The 17,220-nt window shown below is 38.6% G+C and overlaps 1 protein-coding gene across 14 annotated transcripts in view; it reads right to left on the reverse strand.

Annotated features, from left to right (window-relative positions):
• The window catches only part of GCT (RNA polymerase II transcription mediator), a 300,003-nt gene that overhangs the window by 194,264 nt on the left and 88,519 nt on the right, over positions 1-17,220 (reverse strand). For all 14 annotated transcript variants that reach the window (XM_089439924.1, XM_089439921.1, XM_089439917.1 and 11 more), the window contains 7 exons: positions 8,370-8,443; positions 7,880-8,022; positions 7,702-7,788; positions 7,385-7,472; positions 7,164-7,253; positions 2,948-3,025; positions 2,674-2,759 (listed from right to left, as the gene is read on the reverse strand). In XM_089439924.1, the coding sequence (XP_089296050.1) occupies positions 2,674-2,759; positions 2,948-3,025; positions 7,164-7,253; positions 7,385-7,472; positions 7,702-7,788; positions 7,880-8,022; positions 8,370-8,443 (646 nt within the window). The remainder of the gene's footprint in view (positions 1-2,673; positions 2,760-2,947; positions 3,026-7,163; positions 7,254-7,384; positions 7,473-7,701; positions 7,789-7,879; positions 8,023-8,369; positions 8,444-17,220) is intronic.

Consider the following 17,220-nt stretch of genomic DNA (forward strand, 5'->3'; position numbering starts at 1 on the left):
AAACTTGGGGGACAATGATCTTAGAACTTTTTCAACCACAATAGCCTCTTTTATTTCTTCACCCAAGTTTTTCATGCAATTAACAATCTCATCTACCCGAAGAAAATAGTTAGCCACACTTTCATCATTATACATCCTGAGATTCTCATACTGAACCCTGAGAGTTTGAAGTTTAGCACGCTTTACCTGTTCATCTCCTTCGTAGCTCAAGACAATCTTGTCCCATATTTCTTTTGTGGATTTATATTGCATAACCTTTACGAATTCTGTTTGAGATAAGCATCCCAGCAAGGTATTGACTGCTTTAGCATTTGTTTCATATTTCTTCTTTTCGGCCGCATCTGTAGGAGTCGCTGAAGGAAAGGTGTAGCCTGTATCTATGATATCCCAAACTTCTGTACCAAGAGATTGAAGATAGGCAGTAACTCTTACCTTCCAATAATTGAAGTTTGTCCCATCAAAAATTGGTGGCCTGATTGATGCTTCCCTCTCGTAGTTGCTCATGATGAATGATCTTCCTTCAAGCGATCAAGCTTCTCCGAAGGACCTGCTCTGATACCAATTGTTGGAAATAATACTGAGAGGGGGGGTGAATCAGTATTATCAAGTTCTTTTTAACAAATCTTCCTTATTTATAATTTGAATTATTTTTGCATGTCAGTACCATAAAATGATGAGCATGAACAAGAAAGACAGATAGTCACACCAAAGAACACAAGATGTAAGGTGGAAACCCAATGTGGGTGAAAACCACCTGCTGCAATATGTCTCTATCTTCTTTTCAAATTAGAAACTCCTTTTACAATGGTTTTGTACTGGTGCAGTGCTTTACCAGTACGCAGGCTGCAACCTGCAGAGAGCTACAACTCTCTCTCGTTTTCCAGTCTCTCCTGGAAGGGAGCTACAACCCCCTACTTATTTTCTTACAAGGATCACTTTTCATAAATTTTCAAACTGGATCCATAAACATCAAATGATCATCAAGTACATGTAAATTACACAGTCAACTGCAGTAACCAGATCAACAGTAACAGAACTAAACCCAGAACACCTTATCAACAGAAAAATTCAGTCAACAGAAGATCTTAAGACAGATACGCAATTTTTCTCTCTGGCCTGCGTCGCTACGCACTTCACCTTCTGCTTCCCTGCGTATACCCGCAGAGAGCCTTCTGCAGCACCGCGTGCCCACGCACTGCTTCTTCAATCGCGCTGCGTACCGTACGCACCCAGATACACTATCGCGCCGCGTACTGTTACAGTAGGTACGCACCCAGATACACTATCGCGCCGCAACCTGTTACAGTAGGTACGCACCCAGATACACTATCGCGCCGCGCATTTTTACTGTGTGTACGCACCTGAACCTCTGTCGCACTGCGTACCCACGCAGTTCTCCTTCTTCTGATCTGCGTACCCACGCAGTTCCCCTTCTGCTCTGCGTACACACGCAGCTCTCCTGTTTCTGCTCTGCGTACCCACGCAGTTGCACCGTTAAATACCTGCGTACTTTTGATTAGGGCCGAATTGACAATTCATCAGTGTGCTACAGTTAGTCGGATGCCCAGATCTGATCATGCGCTCGAGAGATCACCCTTCACAGATTTGCTTTTAATTTCACTTTCATATAGATCAAGTTTTTAAAACAATAACCCAATATTTCAGATCTTAAGATGTTCAATTTGCAAAAGATACCTAGCCAAGTGATCTCCTTTGCTTTTTATAGCCAAGCTCCTCCTAAAATCATGGATCAATACCATAGATAACCAATACCAGGGGCCCAAAAACATGGGGCTCAATAATAATAATAATATAAAACAATACCACGGGCCAAAACCATAGAATCAAGAGCGGCGGGCTAAATACCACGGGCCAAACATAGGAAACCCCACGTGAACGCCCTTCTCTGCCTTGGAGTAAGTGAAACTGGGGGTACGCACCCTCTGAACGGGTGACCTGCGAGGGTGGCCGCAGTTCCTTCACGGTGTACCTGCGTGTACGCATCTTCTGAACTGTTTTCCTGCGTACTTCTTAATTTTCAACATTTTGAGGGTCTGATCAGAGCATTGCCACTTGAGGGGGTTGCCATCAAGTACAACATCTGTAACATAGAGCCATACCAAAATCATAATGCTAACACTATGCTCTTATTTAGATAAGTCAAAGTGTTGACCTCTGTTGTATATGTACTATCTCTCTCTCTCTCTGCCAAACTATTGAAGAACATATAAGAAGAATTGATCAAGGATTTCCCCACATTGGGGTTTGTCCCTGGCGAGTGCCACATCTTGTGTCCTCTTGTCTTGGCTTGTCTTTTGCGATCTATGTTTATGTTCTATCTGCTATTTACTTTAATGCTGATGTGATTGCTAATCTGGAAAAGATATTGAGCTAACTGTGAAAATTGAAATAAATTGCTCTAAGCATAGAACATACCTAAAATTAACACAACCATAGCTTCTTGGAGAAAGTTTTTGTGCATAACTTAGAGTTCATACTATAGTTTTGTTTTGTCCAAGACCTACAGCTGAATGTGATAAAATCAGGCTAAAATGGTTGCTTTTAATCTGAAGAGTTAAAATAAAAGGAATGCAAAGACTGAAAAACTAGATATATATTCAAAAGAGAATGTTATTTTACTTTAACAAAAAAAAAAAAAAAAAAATTGTTTACCAGTAAGCTTTTCTTCTGCCCTGTTGGAATGGAAGTTACTCCTTAAGACTCCTTCCATATCATTACTTGAAAGTGCTCTAACCCTTCTGCAAATTTTAAAATTACAAGAAAATAAAGCAAAGATGAAACGGAGAAGACCTTTTCCGAAATAATTTTCGTCAATTCTGTTGATGGAGCTAAAATACCAGTGAAAGTAATGCATTTGATAGTATGATCGAGCTAAAATGCATTTAATAGTGTGTGCAGTTAACTATAAAACTCAACCATCACGTACTTGCTAGATACGAGAACATGTACAAAAATAGCCTCCTCACTAGCTGAAAAAATAAACTCACAAGTGGATAATGGTTTCCTGCAAGAGAGAGCAGAACAATCACAGTTAGATGCATGTTTGAGGTCCCGGTATCTCCATGTGCCTCAACTGAAGTCTGACTCTTTGAATGTAACAATTAAATCTTGCTTCTGATGTGAAAATTAGTTAAGATTCATGCACCCAATAACAATGTACAACGGAATATAAAGGATAGAAGCATTCATAGCATGCATATGAAGAATAGCCAAACAGATAGATAAAACAGAAAACATCAAGGATTGGAAGGCTAAGAGACCCAAATGACAATTTAGAGTTTGCCGCTAATAACAAGTGGAATATATGTGGAAAACTTTTATTTATCCACTGCCAAGTTTGGAGTAAAATACAATGTTTTGAAAGTTGGAATCAGACTCAGAATTAGTCAGGGTCTAACCGAACTTGGATCAGAAGAGAACCTGTTTATAGTTTATGAACCAGTTTAGCAAAATATACATAAAAATATGAATTTTAATTAAAAAAAATAGACTCTTAGATCAAAGGTTCAAAACCATTAGAGACTCTTGCTCAAATAGGACTCTATGAAAAAGTGAAGTTATCTCTGAAGATGGAGTGATTCCTGACTAGTTAGAGTGAATTCATCTTCAGTGAGCATAAACTGGTGACCAAACATTGATCATCAGAGTGGCTTAATCTCACACTGTTGTTGTTATTATTATTGGTGCTACTGCAACATATTTCCATGGCCATCAACATCTCTGATTCACTCATGACTATGTGAGACAGATGCACTTAAGTGAAGGAGATTCAATACCTATTCTTGTTTTATGACCCAATATCTTATGTAAATGCTTTGGAAGCCACAGGGCGTTTTGAGGAAGAACCTGTACTGTTGCCGTGACCAAATCATGTTCAAGGCACGTTTGCAAGATGGAACGACACTTTCAATTAGAAGATGAGTGGACAAAGTAATCGAAGATAGACTTTTGGAAAAGAAGAAGCACCAATTAGGGGTTTCGGCAGAAGGCTTTAAAGAAGAAGCTAGTGAACCAGATGTGAAAGACAAGAAGATATATGGGTCTTCTCTTTCCAATGAGTTCCCGTGATTGAGAATGCTACACTTGGTTCCACCCTTGAATACTCAATTGTTTGCACCTCTCTCGAGACTCTTTCTCATGTAGGTTCACTAAAGAGACTAACTACAAGTCCACCTTCCACTCAAGGGTCTCATCCAAGAGACCATACATGTTCATAAGCCGGAGCAGGGCTTCTGTAACATATCTTCTCCGCTAGAATCCATTCCATAACCAGAAATCTCATTTGCTCGGATTCAAGCCCGTATCCTGTAGTTGCAGCTGCGGAATGAACAAGAAACACAAAATCCAATATGTTTGTGTTCTCTATCTTGTATTTAGAAAAGATTTGTAATTCTTTCTTTTCCAATATTGCAATTACATTCACCATCAAAATATCGCCAAGAATAAGGGAAGGAGTAACAATAAAATGCAGGTAGAGAATCAGGGAGGAGAGAAAGGTCAACACAGAGATAGAATTAACGCTGTTGATGAACAACTAATCCTTTTACTTCAAACATTTAGACCACCACAATTTTGTTCAGATCATTAAAGTTGTTCAGATTCGGGCACCAGGACTAAGCGAAAAAGTATCAAGGTAACGCAGTTGACAGTTGGAGAGGAGAGGAGGGTGAAGACAGAGACAAAAGTAATGCCCTTCACGAACAACCAAACCCTTTTCCTCAACTGTTTAGTCCACTAGAGTTTCTTTCAGATAGTTAAAGTTGTTCATATTGGGCTTCATCTTACACACAAGCAGTTGAAGAGTGAGGAGTTGGTGAAATTTTACAAATTATAATGCACAAGGGCAAGGTTCCAATAGAGGCCTGCTCCAGTTGATTTCTAATGCTGTAAATGTTCCTGTCATTGCTAGCAATGGTGATAGTGTTGTAGAGCAATTCTCTCAAGTCTTTCAATGCACATATATATATTGCCCTTGTGGCTGGGATTTTCCATAGGAAAGAGCAGGTGTTTCTTGCTGCTAGTTGGATTGCTGTTCAAAAATATATTCAAGAAAAATATAAAGGCTTGGACATCACTCATTTTGAAGCCAACACCCTTCATTCAGTGAGATTGAATTGTTGAAAAATGACTTTAAATGGTGGATTATTAGAGTTATTGAACAATCTGATATTCTCCACTGTTGATGGTATACTCAAAATCAGCAAAGCCACTCTCATAGATATCAGAACCTGTTTACAAAATGCACAAGACAAGATTGAGTTTCTGCAGCTTGAATCTCAGCTCCAGCAAGATGAACTACAGCAACGAAATTAACAATTTGAACTAGTCCTTGTTCAAAATAACTCTCCTTTTGAGTTTGAGAAAGAATATTATCAGCAGCCAGCACGTGATCAGAATAATGATGCTACTTCAGGAGCAGGTTCACATGAAGACGCAGAGGTTTCGCTTGTACTTCCCAAGCTCGTTATCAGACCTTGGGAAGAAATCATTAACAACAAGCATAGAACCAATCTTGGATATGAAAAGCAAGTGTCCTTTTACATTCTAGACTACACTAAACCCATCCAGTTTCAAAGTCTTGAGTTTCCTCAAGGCAGCTCATCTTCTCTTACTCCTCTTCCACATCCACTTCAAATTTTCAAATGTCAACATCGTTATCGGGTTGGCCATGTGAAAGATCAGTGTAATGAGCTTCAACATTGAGAGCATTGTGAAAACATACTCATCATTCAGACAAATGTTCTAGACACAAGACTCCTGCAAGAGCAAAGACTCACCTTGAATGGATCGCTTCTTGGCAATGGTCTTCAACAGCCAAGAAGATATATCGGTTACATCGCAGACTTCATTCTCATGTATTGAATCTGACACATCTTGCAGTGGAGAGATTTTTATCTCCTCACCTTGTAATTGACAGTGGGGAATTGATAGTCAACTACTAGATTCAAAGTTATATCAAGTGATCCTGAGCCACAGCTTGAACCAGAGCCTAGAGCCAGAGTCATCCAGTGCCAGAGTCAGAGTTGTAGCCAAAGACATGTCTCATGAGCATGATTTGGTTGGCGACTAGACTTAAACCACCACTAGCAGAAGACTTCAGCTTCTACTACCCATTTGATCAGTTTGTGGTCATCTTTAAGCCACATCAAAGAGAACTTCCACCTTGCAGAAAACTTCAGATTCGAGCCTAATTCAAAATTGTTCCAAGAACTACTTCGAGCCAAGTTCCAAAGTTGATGGACATCCTAAAACCACCACCGGTAAAAGTCTTCGGCTTCTGCTACCTCATTTGGCTTGTGGTTTTCCTTAAACCACCATTTCAAAAAGCACATCCACCCATTGGCTGCCATACACTTTTGTATTTCAGCTCTCTTCTTGGACTTATATACACCCCTTCGGGTGAAGGAGGGGAACGTAGGAAACATAATCCTTTGGGGTTATGTGAACTTGGCTTATTCACTTGAGAGGAGGGCGAAAAGCCTCAAGTGAAGACCAACAGTCATGAGAAGTCCGAAAGACTTCATGGAATATGAAAGCAAGGATCAGGAAAATGTGTATTGATATGTATATTCTGTTAATAATATGCGTCTCACATCTATCCTAAAATTGTCTTTCAATTTAGTGAGCTCTAACATGACTTACGACCTTTTAATACTATCTAATGTTTTATTAATATGAAATGTCATTATATGCATTGTAATGTTCCCAGGACCACCAATAGGTTCAACAAGTTTTCCAAACACCATACACAACAATATAATCTTTCTATCTTAAGCTGCACACCTACCCAACAACGCAATAAATATAGGTAACCTCAAGCTGTCAAACACAAAGATTGTTGCTACAATGATCTGATCATCAGAAGAGTAAGCCACAGCCAGATTCACCTCACTTCCTAACACAAAAAACCTCTATACCAAGTCATAATATTACCTCCAGTTGAGTTACACAATCAACACAAGTCTGTGTTAAAAGCTTTCTTATACAAGAATCTTGTTAAAAAACACCATAACAACAAAATGAATGTCGAAATCCAGCATCTAGAAAGTGACATACATTCAGGAATCAGTTACCTACAAACATTATGCAGTGGAGAAGGATATCTAATTCTTTCAATCTCAAGAAATGATAAAAGAACATACCTGAATTGTATGTCATTCTTTCCAAAGGATCGGCATTTAACAAATACATCTCCAAATCTCATGTAAGAAAGCCCTCTAAAATTAAACGCTCTGTAGAGTCCAAGCTCATATCAATCATGCACAAAATAACAGAGAAAAATGTCAATATAAAGGATAACAATGATCTCTAGCACAATGGACAATCATAATTGCACACAAAAACAGCTTAGCAATTAATGAACCTCTCAATACGGTTTCTTAGTGCTTGAGAAAAGGCAACTGCCACCTCTTCAGAATCTCCTGGGGCAGACCATAACCCAGAAGCAACCACTGGCTTGCATCAAGATGCCAAAAATAACACGTCAGAAGCTACAGCATCAATTACATCATTTCTATACCCTTCAGATCTCGTAATTCTATTCTATCTGGATTCTTAATCTCTCACATACTCGTCTATAATATATGAAAAGAAACATACACAAATGTTGACCCTGTCAAATCTACAGACAGATTTGTTGTCCCATAATATATGAATCTCAAGGTAGATCCTGTATGTTACCTTTAAGACCAGAGACAGCAGCCTGGGCAGTCGCATTGATACTTGATGGGCGGCCAGGTAAGAACAGCCAAAGTTTGATTTTCTCATCTGAAAGTATCATACCCAGAATGTGATTCACGCAAAATAAAAGTCTCAAAAGTCCAAAAAAAATCTCCTGCATTTCCACAAACATCCTTACCCGGGTTGTGAATACCCTGAGAAGGGTCCCATGGTCCTATGAATGAGTTAGTCCAGGTGCTTAAAAATTCCCTATTTTGTAAGCGTATGTGAGCTGAAAGCACCAATAAAGTAGCAGTATCTTTCTGTTCTTCGATATTTGCACTGGTTCACAAACAGTATTAAATAACTCAGGCCCACATATTGAAATCTTGTCAGCAAAAAACAAAGATATTATTTATATTTTCGAGAAGATGTATTATTTAGACCACCAGGGACTCCACTAGTTGGTCAAGTGGGGCCAGTGATATTCCCTCCACCCGGGTTCAATTCCCCCAAAGAGTGTGCTATGTTTCGCCATCTAAATAGCAGGGCCATCATAGATAAGTCTAGCTGAGAGTGGCCTTTGCAATAATATTGAAAGAGTATCCCACTTGTATATTGGTAGCATTTTAAGAGTTTCCTTTAAATTTTGAAGATGCATTATTTTAATGCTTTGTCCAATGGCATACCTTTTTTCTGTCAGAGTGCTACATTGTGACTCAGAGGGCAGATACTGGAACCATGAGACTTGCTGCAGCCCTCCCTGCAAGGACAGAACAACTATATTATTTCAAATTCCCCTAAAAATTATAGAACAAGGATTCCCTCGACACCAAGAAACTACCTCAGAGCACATTCCACTTCGATAGATCATAGAATACAAAATAAATATGCCATGATATCTGATACACAGAACTAAATTTATAAATGTAGAAAAGAGAACACGAGTAGCTTCAGGAAACAAATACAGTGAATAACAAGATTCAAGCGAGCATCAGCTGCCAGTTATATGATGTATTAAGGAAGAAAACAAGGAGGCAGCTTTTACCAAACACTCCATCTAAAGCATGTGGCTTAACGTTATCTTCAGATTGATCTCAGCAAACAACTTGTAGAAATTTCCATTACCCATAAGCTTTTCATGAACAGTAAATTGAGTTATGTTTCTTAGTCGTATGCAACCGATAGTAAGAACACTAATCGATATGTGAGTTCCCAAATTCAACATATGAGAATATTAAGGACACACTTTGCAAACATGGTAACAGAGATTTCATTAAAAAAACATGAATTCCCATCAGAGAAATGTCAGAAGGCCCCAAAAGGAGTAAAATGTGCATAGAGAATGTACCCACACACAACAGAAGGCAGATTTAGTCGTATGCAACCATCACCGGAATCTGGCAATATAATTTTTTGTGAAATCGCAATTTTCATTGCTGAAATTGTATTTTTGAATGCATAAATTGATTCAGCGCCCTCAAAAACCTCTGTTGCACCTGGATTGCATGATCTCAAGTTTCAACAATTGATATCTGCAATTCTTCTGATTTTTGGCCAGATTTTGGCAAAAAAGGTTTGGAAAAATGTGGCCAGAAAAAGACCAAACTGTCAAATGTTTAGACCACGCTTATGTTATAGCCATTAGAATTTCAGATTTCATATTCAACAGATATCTGGTTTACCTATTTCAGAAAACACAAAATTGGGAATTGAATCAAAGAATTTCACTGCTCTATAACCAACCAAGTGAAAATCATGGCCTGACCAATTACCAAAGGTCAAGAGCTACAACAAGGAGACGTTATTTTGATGTATGTTACAATGTTTCGCACTCAACATGTGAAGCTGAAATAAGATTGCTGGGTTCTTAACTTCTTACAAGATCAAAAAATGTATGTACTATGAAAATGGCTCAAGCTCAACACAAGAAATTGGACATTTTCCCGTTATCAAAAGTTATCAATTCCGGCCAACACAAACTGTATACAGTTTAACTAACAACAAATAAGCTTGTACTATAGTTAGTCTGTGTGTTATGTAAAAGTTGAATTATTTACAAAGGAACTAGAGATAAGAAAGGGGAGTGGAGTCAATCTTATAGACCATTTTCAATAGCCCTACCAAAGTGCAAGGCTGCAACATGTTTATATGCAAATCAGAAAAGATGCTACTCAGTATTCCATTCACACATACACATAAAGAAACCAAATATCATATGGTACACAAAATAAACAGTTTTTTCTGCAGCAAAAGCAAATTTGTATTAATCTTGGATACAAAAACCTTCAAGTCTAGAATCTCTTCACAGGATACAAAAATATAAATGAAAAACCCTGAGGGACTAAAGTGTACACATTCGCACAGAGCTGGGTAGCCTCAAATAATGGAGCAGAAGCTTCTGCACTGCTTCAAGGTCTTTAGTCAATAACATCAATGCTCCCAGATCGATAGTGCTTGGAGATTCCTCAGTAATCATAAATCTCATAGGATCAACAACTAGCATCCATTGTGTACAGTAACACTAGAAAAAGAAATTTTGCCAAACATGTCCTGCTTCTAGATTCCATGATGCAAAAACAAAGAAGCGGACAGCTTTGCAAACTTGGCTAGAAAAGAAAATTTGGGGGTCCTTTCCATAAATTCTAAAAAATATGTTCAACCCATCCCATAAATTAACCATGACCCTCAATCATGAAAGCGGCACAAATCAAAGGATACATCATGCAATGGCATCACATCAGGCCTTAATGGAGGGATGGCTGATAAGACTCCCTCTCCTCCACATGCTTAATTCATTGGCCACCTTCTGTTATCATTCAGGGAACAAATACCTGCATGGTGAATTTGGTACCATTTGCATGGCTTGTGTTCAAGTTAGTTACCAGCTGAGCCTTTCCATCTCGCGTGACTCTTGTCTGGAAGCAGTCCCATTGCTATCCAGAGGTGTTTGTCTAGACACAATTATTCCCGATCAGTGTGGACTGCTTGATTCTTCCTAACTATCGATCCAAAATCCATACTACAAAATTCTTGGTTGGCACCCTCCACAGACCCTTCTGAATTTCTATTCCTGCTATCATCCCCTTATTGCCACCCTTGGAGAATTACTCTGTCCGTTTTGGGTTCCTCTGCTCTGTTTTGTCTGTGAATTCCTCCTCGCCATTCATGCCTCTGTTTATGGTCATATTCTCCATGTTGGGTAGCAGATAATTATCCTTTTTACAGGCCAAGTTAAGATTTCAAAAATCCACACATAATCTGATAGTACCATTCTTCTTTCTAACAATAACAAGGTTTGAGCACCAGGATGAATGCCGAGTTTGTCTGATGATACCAGCAGCAAGCATTTTCTGCAATTCTTTCTGAACCAGAGGAGCTAACTTAGCATTTATTTGCCTAAGCTTTTGTTTGAATGGTTTGGCCTCTTCATCTTTCAAAGGAATAGTATGCTGAATAACATACTTCCGATACCCTTTGAGCTCATCATAGGAAAAGGCTAAAACATCATGATATTTGATAAGTAATTCGACTAAACTTTCCTTTTCCTCTTCAGAAGTTCCTTTACCAATTTTAACCATCTTTGGGTTCTCAGGAAAACCGATATTTACCTCAATGAATTCCCAGGGATCCAACTTCTTTTCGTCATTCTTTTTGGTTGCATCGTTTCTGTCAAAGAGTTGTTCCATGGCCAACATGTTTCCCACGATGGGATTTACCACATCCTTTCCCCTAAGTTTAGATCTTTCTTCCTTATAAAGCAAGATTAGAAGCTTTCGAATTCGTCTAAGTGATTAAAGAAACAGACAATTTGTTTTTCATCATCAAAAACTTGTCAATGTTCCACATTATCAAGAACAACAGATGGTTTGAAAATGACTTCCATTATGGCTCTGTCGACCATTACGTGTCAACAACCCATAGCAGTACACCCCCTTTTTTTCACAAAAGAGATAACCCTTGATCGATGCGTCTGTGTCGTCCAGCTATCATCATCAGCCTGATCATCATGTTCTAATGTAAAACCATTATGTGTGTATATGATGTAAATAATCTCAAAATAAGTGTGTCATGTATGTAACAACCTAGGTAAACCTACCTTCCTAGTGACGATCTCCATTCTGGGAGGTTTTTTGTCTCACCGATCCATTCTCGGATGGTTAGTAGAGTTTTCCCCTCTAGTCTTACCCCAAAGTTGGAATGGATTTTGTCGCTAGGATCTTAGGCGAGTCCTAGTGTTCTAAATCGAGTCTATGTAAAAGTGATTTGGGAATAATCCTAACTATTTGGTTAAGTTATTTTATTACAAATTGCTTGGTTTGTTGGATGATATTTGTGTCGCAAAAATGGGTAGTCCGTGAGGGTCTATTACAAATGGGTTCCCCCACTTATGATGTAAAAAATATGAAAATCGTGATGTAAAGTGTCTTGAGGGTTGAAAAAAATAATTTATCCCCTCATAAGTTAATTGATAAAAAAATTTGGCCCAAACTTAATTAAAATCATAAGCCAGAAATTTAATTAATTCTAGGTCCTAGGTAAATTTAAATTCTCAAAAGGGAAAATTCATCAGTCCTAAAATTAAATTTTAAAAGGTCCCGGGACTAAGGCAAATTAATTATTTTGCTAAATTTTAAACCTTTGATCCCTAAGGGTTAAGTCAAAGTCAAATTTTTTGGGGAACTAACTCAAAAATTATTTTTGAGTTAATTAAAATGCATTTAATTAAAAATTTCGAATTTCCCCAAATATTTAAATATTTTGAGGGATGAGATTAAAAGAAATTTTAATCTTCATCAATGGACGAGATTGCTTTAACAAGGATCACTCGAACTAGTCGTTGGAGGATTTATCTTTAAATAGAAAGTCATTTGTCAGTCGATCCATCCGATCTCTGAGTTGTGTGCTTAGCAAAAAGCTCTAGTATAATATTTTTCTAGATAATAAAGAAATACTTTGGGGTTAAACTCTGTTGGTGTTACTCTTCATGGAAATATTGTAAGATGTTTTATTTTCATGCATGATTTTTTTTAAAGCCATTGATGATAGCTTTTGAAGAGTGATTTGAGTACAGGTATCTTGCTCAGTCATTGGGGTTTGAATAATAATTTAAATTTTGAACGTAATAGCAGGTATCTCTATTTGTCTGAATTTTATTATTATTTTCTCACTCTATTTTTTATGGCTAGATTGAGTTTTGCAGGGAAATCTTGATTTTAGATCCTCGGGCGTTAGGGGAAGTTTTCAGTTGGACCAGCCAACTCCCGATCCGTATTTCCTGAAGAGCCTAGCTAAATTAGCTCTAGGCTTATCATAAGATTTTTGTTGGTGATGCACGAAGGGTTTCAAGTTAGCACCTCCTTTAAAATTTAAAAAATCTTTTAATTTATGTGCAGCATAATGATAGATCTGGCTACTTAGAGCCTTCAGCTTGTAATTATTGTAATTTAACTAGGTTTTTTGGGTTTTTTAATTTCATCATTGTATATATCGTTTCTGGGCGTTATTGTCATTTGCAGCTGCAGATCTGAAGGAAGATTTTTGTTTGAAGCCAGATCTAGGCCTTGGAGGGTAAGATCTGGCCTCAATATCACTTTGTAGGGATATTATTCAACTTTTTTGCAGTCCAAGGGTTTAAAAATTCTTAGATCTGGAAATTTTTAAGGGTTTCGAAGATAAATCTGAAGCAAAGGAATACATTGTTTTAAATCAAAATTTTCTGAAATTTTTTAAAGTTTCTAGGCTACCATTTCTTTGCTGACTGGGGTTTTTCAATCTGCTGCCTGGGGTTTTTTTATTCACGGAAAAATTCGAAAAAAAATTCAAGAAAACTCTTCTGTAGCTCCTTGTCTTCGCTGCCATCGAAACCCTTTTTCCCCACTGCTCCGCGTCCTCTTTCTTGCAAAAATCCACCATCCTCTCTCGCTACCTGCAAATCGATTTCCAAACACCATCAAACACTGCCAACTTCACTGCCGTCAAGCCCTGTCATCCTTGCTCTCGGCCCTCCTCGTCGACCCACGGCTCCCTTTGCTTTCTCCTGTAGTTGGCTGCCAAAAGTCCAACTCGTTCCCTCCGCTCAGTCCTCCATTCACCTTCATTTCTCTGCCTTTCCATCCTCTCGCAGCCTACCTGCATAAATTCGTTGCTCCATCCCTACATTCTACCCACGGCTTCTTCTTTTTTCTGTTGCCATCTGTGTGCTCCCTTCCCCATGGCTCCTCGACTTGTCATCGTTTCCCTCCTCCTGCTACTCCTCTCATCGACCTGCAACTTGCCACTGTCTCCATTCGTCGCCGAGCTCCTCTCCTCCCTTCCGTCGTCGTCCAAGCCAGACCTACACTCATAAAAATCAAATTCGATTTCTTTTTTATTTGCTTTTTTATGTTTTCATATTTGGTTAGGATTAGTTCTTTTTCATACAATTCGAATTTTTTTATTGGTTGCTATTTTTTCTTTATTTGTTTTGTTTACATTTCATTTTTTTATTTTATTTAAACACAAATGAAATCTCAAAAAAAAAAAAATTTATCTTAAATTTTAACTTTGATTTTGATTTCATTTCTTAGGTTGCTTTCACTTTAATTTTTGTTTTGAATTTTTTTTTACTTCTGATTTTTTTATTTTTGTTTTGATTTCATTTAAAATTTTAAAAAATATTTCAAAAACAATTAAAATCTAAAAAAGATTAAAAAAATAAAAAATTAGTGACTTTAAAATTGCTAAGGAATTAAATCAAAAGGAGAATTTGTGCCCTCACATTTAAAAAAATTTAATTTTTTATGGGTCGTAGAATTTTAATTTAATTAAGTACTTTTGATTTTTTTTGGTCACATTAAAAAATTTAATTGCCACATTAAATTTGCTTCATAAGCTTAGCACATTATACTTACCTAAGGGATTATTAAATTCTAAATCTAAAGTTCATTGGTGTCCTATTTGTGTTAAGTGTAAAATTTTAAATTTTGTGGTAGTGATTTCTCTATTGTCAAGTGCGATTAAATTTTTTTTAAAAACATAGACTATAGGAGAAAGATCTGGGTTATTCAAGAAAAAAATTTCAAATCTAGAATCATTGCTTAGTACTTAAGTTTCATAATTCTTCATGGGATTTAATTGCGAGAAAATCTTGCATGATAAAGTTTTGGGCATTTACATTTAATCGTTCATGATCGTCACTTTCACCACATTTATAAATTACTCTGGATAACTTGTTTTTATTTAGTCCATGATTAATTGAATATAAAGGCACTGGTCTATAGTCATTTCTATCTTGTGGTTGTGTCATATTCGTATAATCTATTCATCTCAGTTAACCAAAACTTATTTACATCCATCAAGTTGTTCATCTTTAAGTCTCCTAGAGCATGTGTTCCACAGGGTATTCTCATTCATTAACCTTAAGGACTACCCCCCTTGACTTGTGTAGGAGAGAGTCTAAACAGAGTAAGTAAGGATTAGAGTGACAGCCCTTACTCTGAGCGTTGTCGCGGTGCCTAGACACTTTGTGCGACAACAGGCTCTATCCTTTATTAAATTGTCAAAGATTTGAAAAGTGGAAGAGGCTACAGTGAGCTCATCGGCTTGACTGTTTTCTTCTTGTAATATCCCTAAGGAAAATTAACAGTGAATATGCAAAGCAAACATGGACAAAAACACCATAAACAGTGAACATGCATTCAGACCATAAAATTGCACCAAAAACTGCATTGTTGAGCTCTTTTTATTAATAAAGATGGGTGTACAGTAAGGTCCTGGAAGAAATGCACCTAGGCTTGCTCAAGGCAAGCTAGCAAAGCCCCAAATGACAAATAAGACACCCTCCACCAAAATGCTGCTATATTGCTACAGCTTTGTGCTAAAGATGCCCAAAAATACGCTGCTAGCTGCTAGCTAAATGGATTTGCTGCTAAGGCCCTCTCCAGTGCTCAGAAAATCCTGATAAATTAATCCTGACCTCTCCACCAAATACCCAGAATAACCCACGAAGGAATTGGCCAATGCTTGACAAATTCAACCCTATTTCCCCTAGCTCCTCTAGCTGCTAGCTGAATTGGGACCCCTGTTTCACCCCTCAAATCTGCCCAGAAAATTCTGCCAAATTATTTCTAAGGTCCTTGTCAAAAACCTAGAAAGGGTTTGTCCTAGTTTTGACGCTCCAAAATTGACCCCAAATGCTTGGCCCTCCTCCACACGCAAAATATGTGGCCTGTAGTAGATGTTGCGTTTACTGCTCTGCCAAAATGCTAGAAAATCCCCCATAACACTTCCCCGGACTCCACTTCATGTTTTAGGCCCAAACTCCCTGCTGCTCCTCAACTCCCAAGTGTGTCTCCTCCAAGCACTGCGCAGTCCCTGCACTGCTACAGCTTTTCCTGCTGCTGTAACTCGGCATCCCTGTGTTGACCTGTCATAAAGGAGTCCCAATGGCAAATCTGGGTGACCTCCCCCTATGGGAACCCACTCTCCCCAATTCATAACCCAACTACTCAGCCCTGTAGCTCTCGGGTCCCAAACTAATCTCAAAGTAAGTCCATCAAGTGGATTATGCCCCATCCTGGTCAAAACTGCGATCCACTCATGCTCCTGCAAAGTCATCCAAACTGGTAAACCTCCACTACACACCCGATAAGGGAAAACTCCACTGCGCGCATGTCTATCCTGCCAAGGTTACCATCTACCGATGCATGCCCAAACTCCTGTCGAAATAATAGCGAGAATGGAATTCCCCGCCCCGTAGTGATCATCCTAATGGTCTTTGACCTGTCATCCGAAAGAGGATGCAATCTTGTCTCTGTCATCCCCATGATCCTCGCAAAACAAGGTGGTCCTCTAAACCAATGGATCCCTGGATCCCATAACCAGATTGGAGGCCCATCGCTCCCAATTCCTGGTGCCTGCCATTGAGTAGTGCCAATGACTGTTGAAACCCATATGTGCCAATCACCCTTCCATACTAGTGCAGTGCCCCAAGTCATCAATGAATGTCCAGGTGGCAAACTACTCTCTGTGCAACCGAAACCCAATGGAAGACCTGTTCAATGTTCCCCTGTAAAAACTAGCACATCCCTGAATGTAGCTGAACTGCCAAGCCTTGGGAGGCTGAGATCCCACGCTGATCGCAAAAGGGAACTCAACCCTTGGATGCTTCTAGAAGGCCAAAGTCAAGTTATAAAAATGAGATAAGGGCAAAAGTGAGGCAGATCGATTTGGTATCATCATTTTTCTAGTGCTCAGCCTTCAGCAAAAGTTCAGCATCCGAGTTGAGGAGAGAGGGCCACACAGCCTGGCAATCAAATCAGCAGCAGGCCGAATTATTTCTGGGGCCCGCAGAGGTGGTTGCACAGCACAGTAATACCATACGAACCAGCAGTACGGGCTGTACAAACTGCGGCCCTTCAAGAGGAAAAATCGGGCTGAGGGAGTTGTTCAGGAGGGCAGGCCATAGAAGAAAGGGTTTTTCACCCAGCTGTAAATTTCCTGAAGAATTTTCCAAGCAATAAAGAAGAACAAAGATTTACAGTTTTTCCCCGGAATTGG

The sequence above is a fragment of the Pinus tabuliformis genome, chromosome 9 (assembly GCF_031772625.1).
Source record: "Pinus tabuliformis cultivar Carrire ecotype Pingquan chromosome 9, CPIR1, whole genome shotgun sequence".
In the NCBI taxonomy this organism is placed as follows: Eukaryota; Viridiplantae; Streptophyta; class Pinopsida; order Pinales; family Pinaceae; genus Pinus; species Pinus tabuliformis.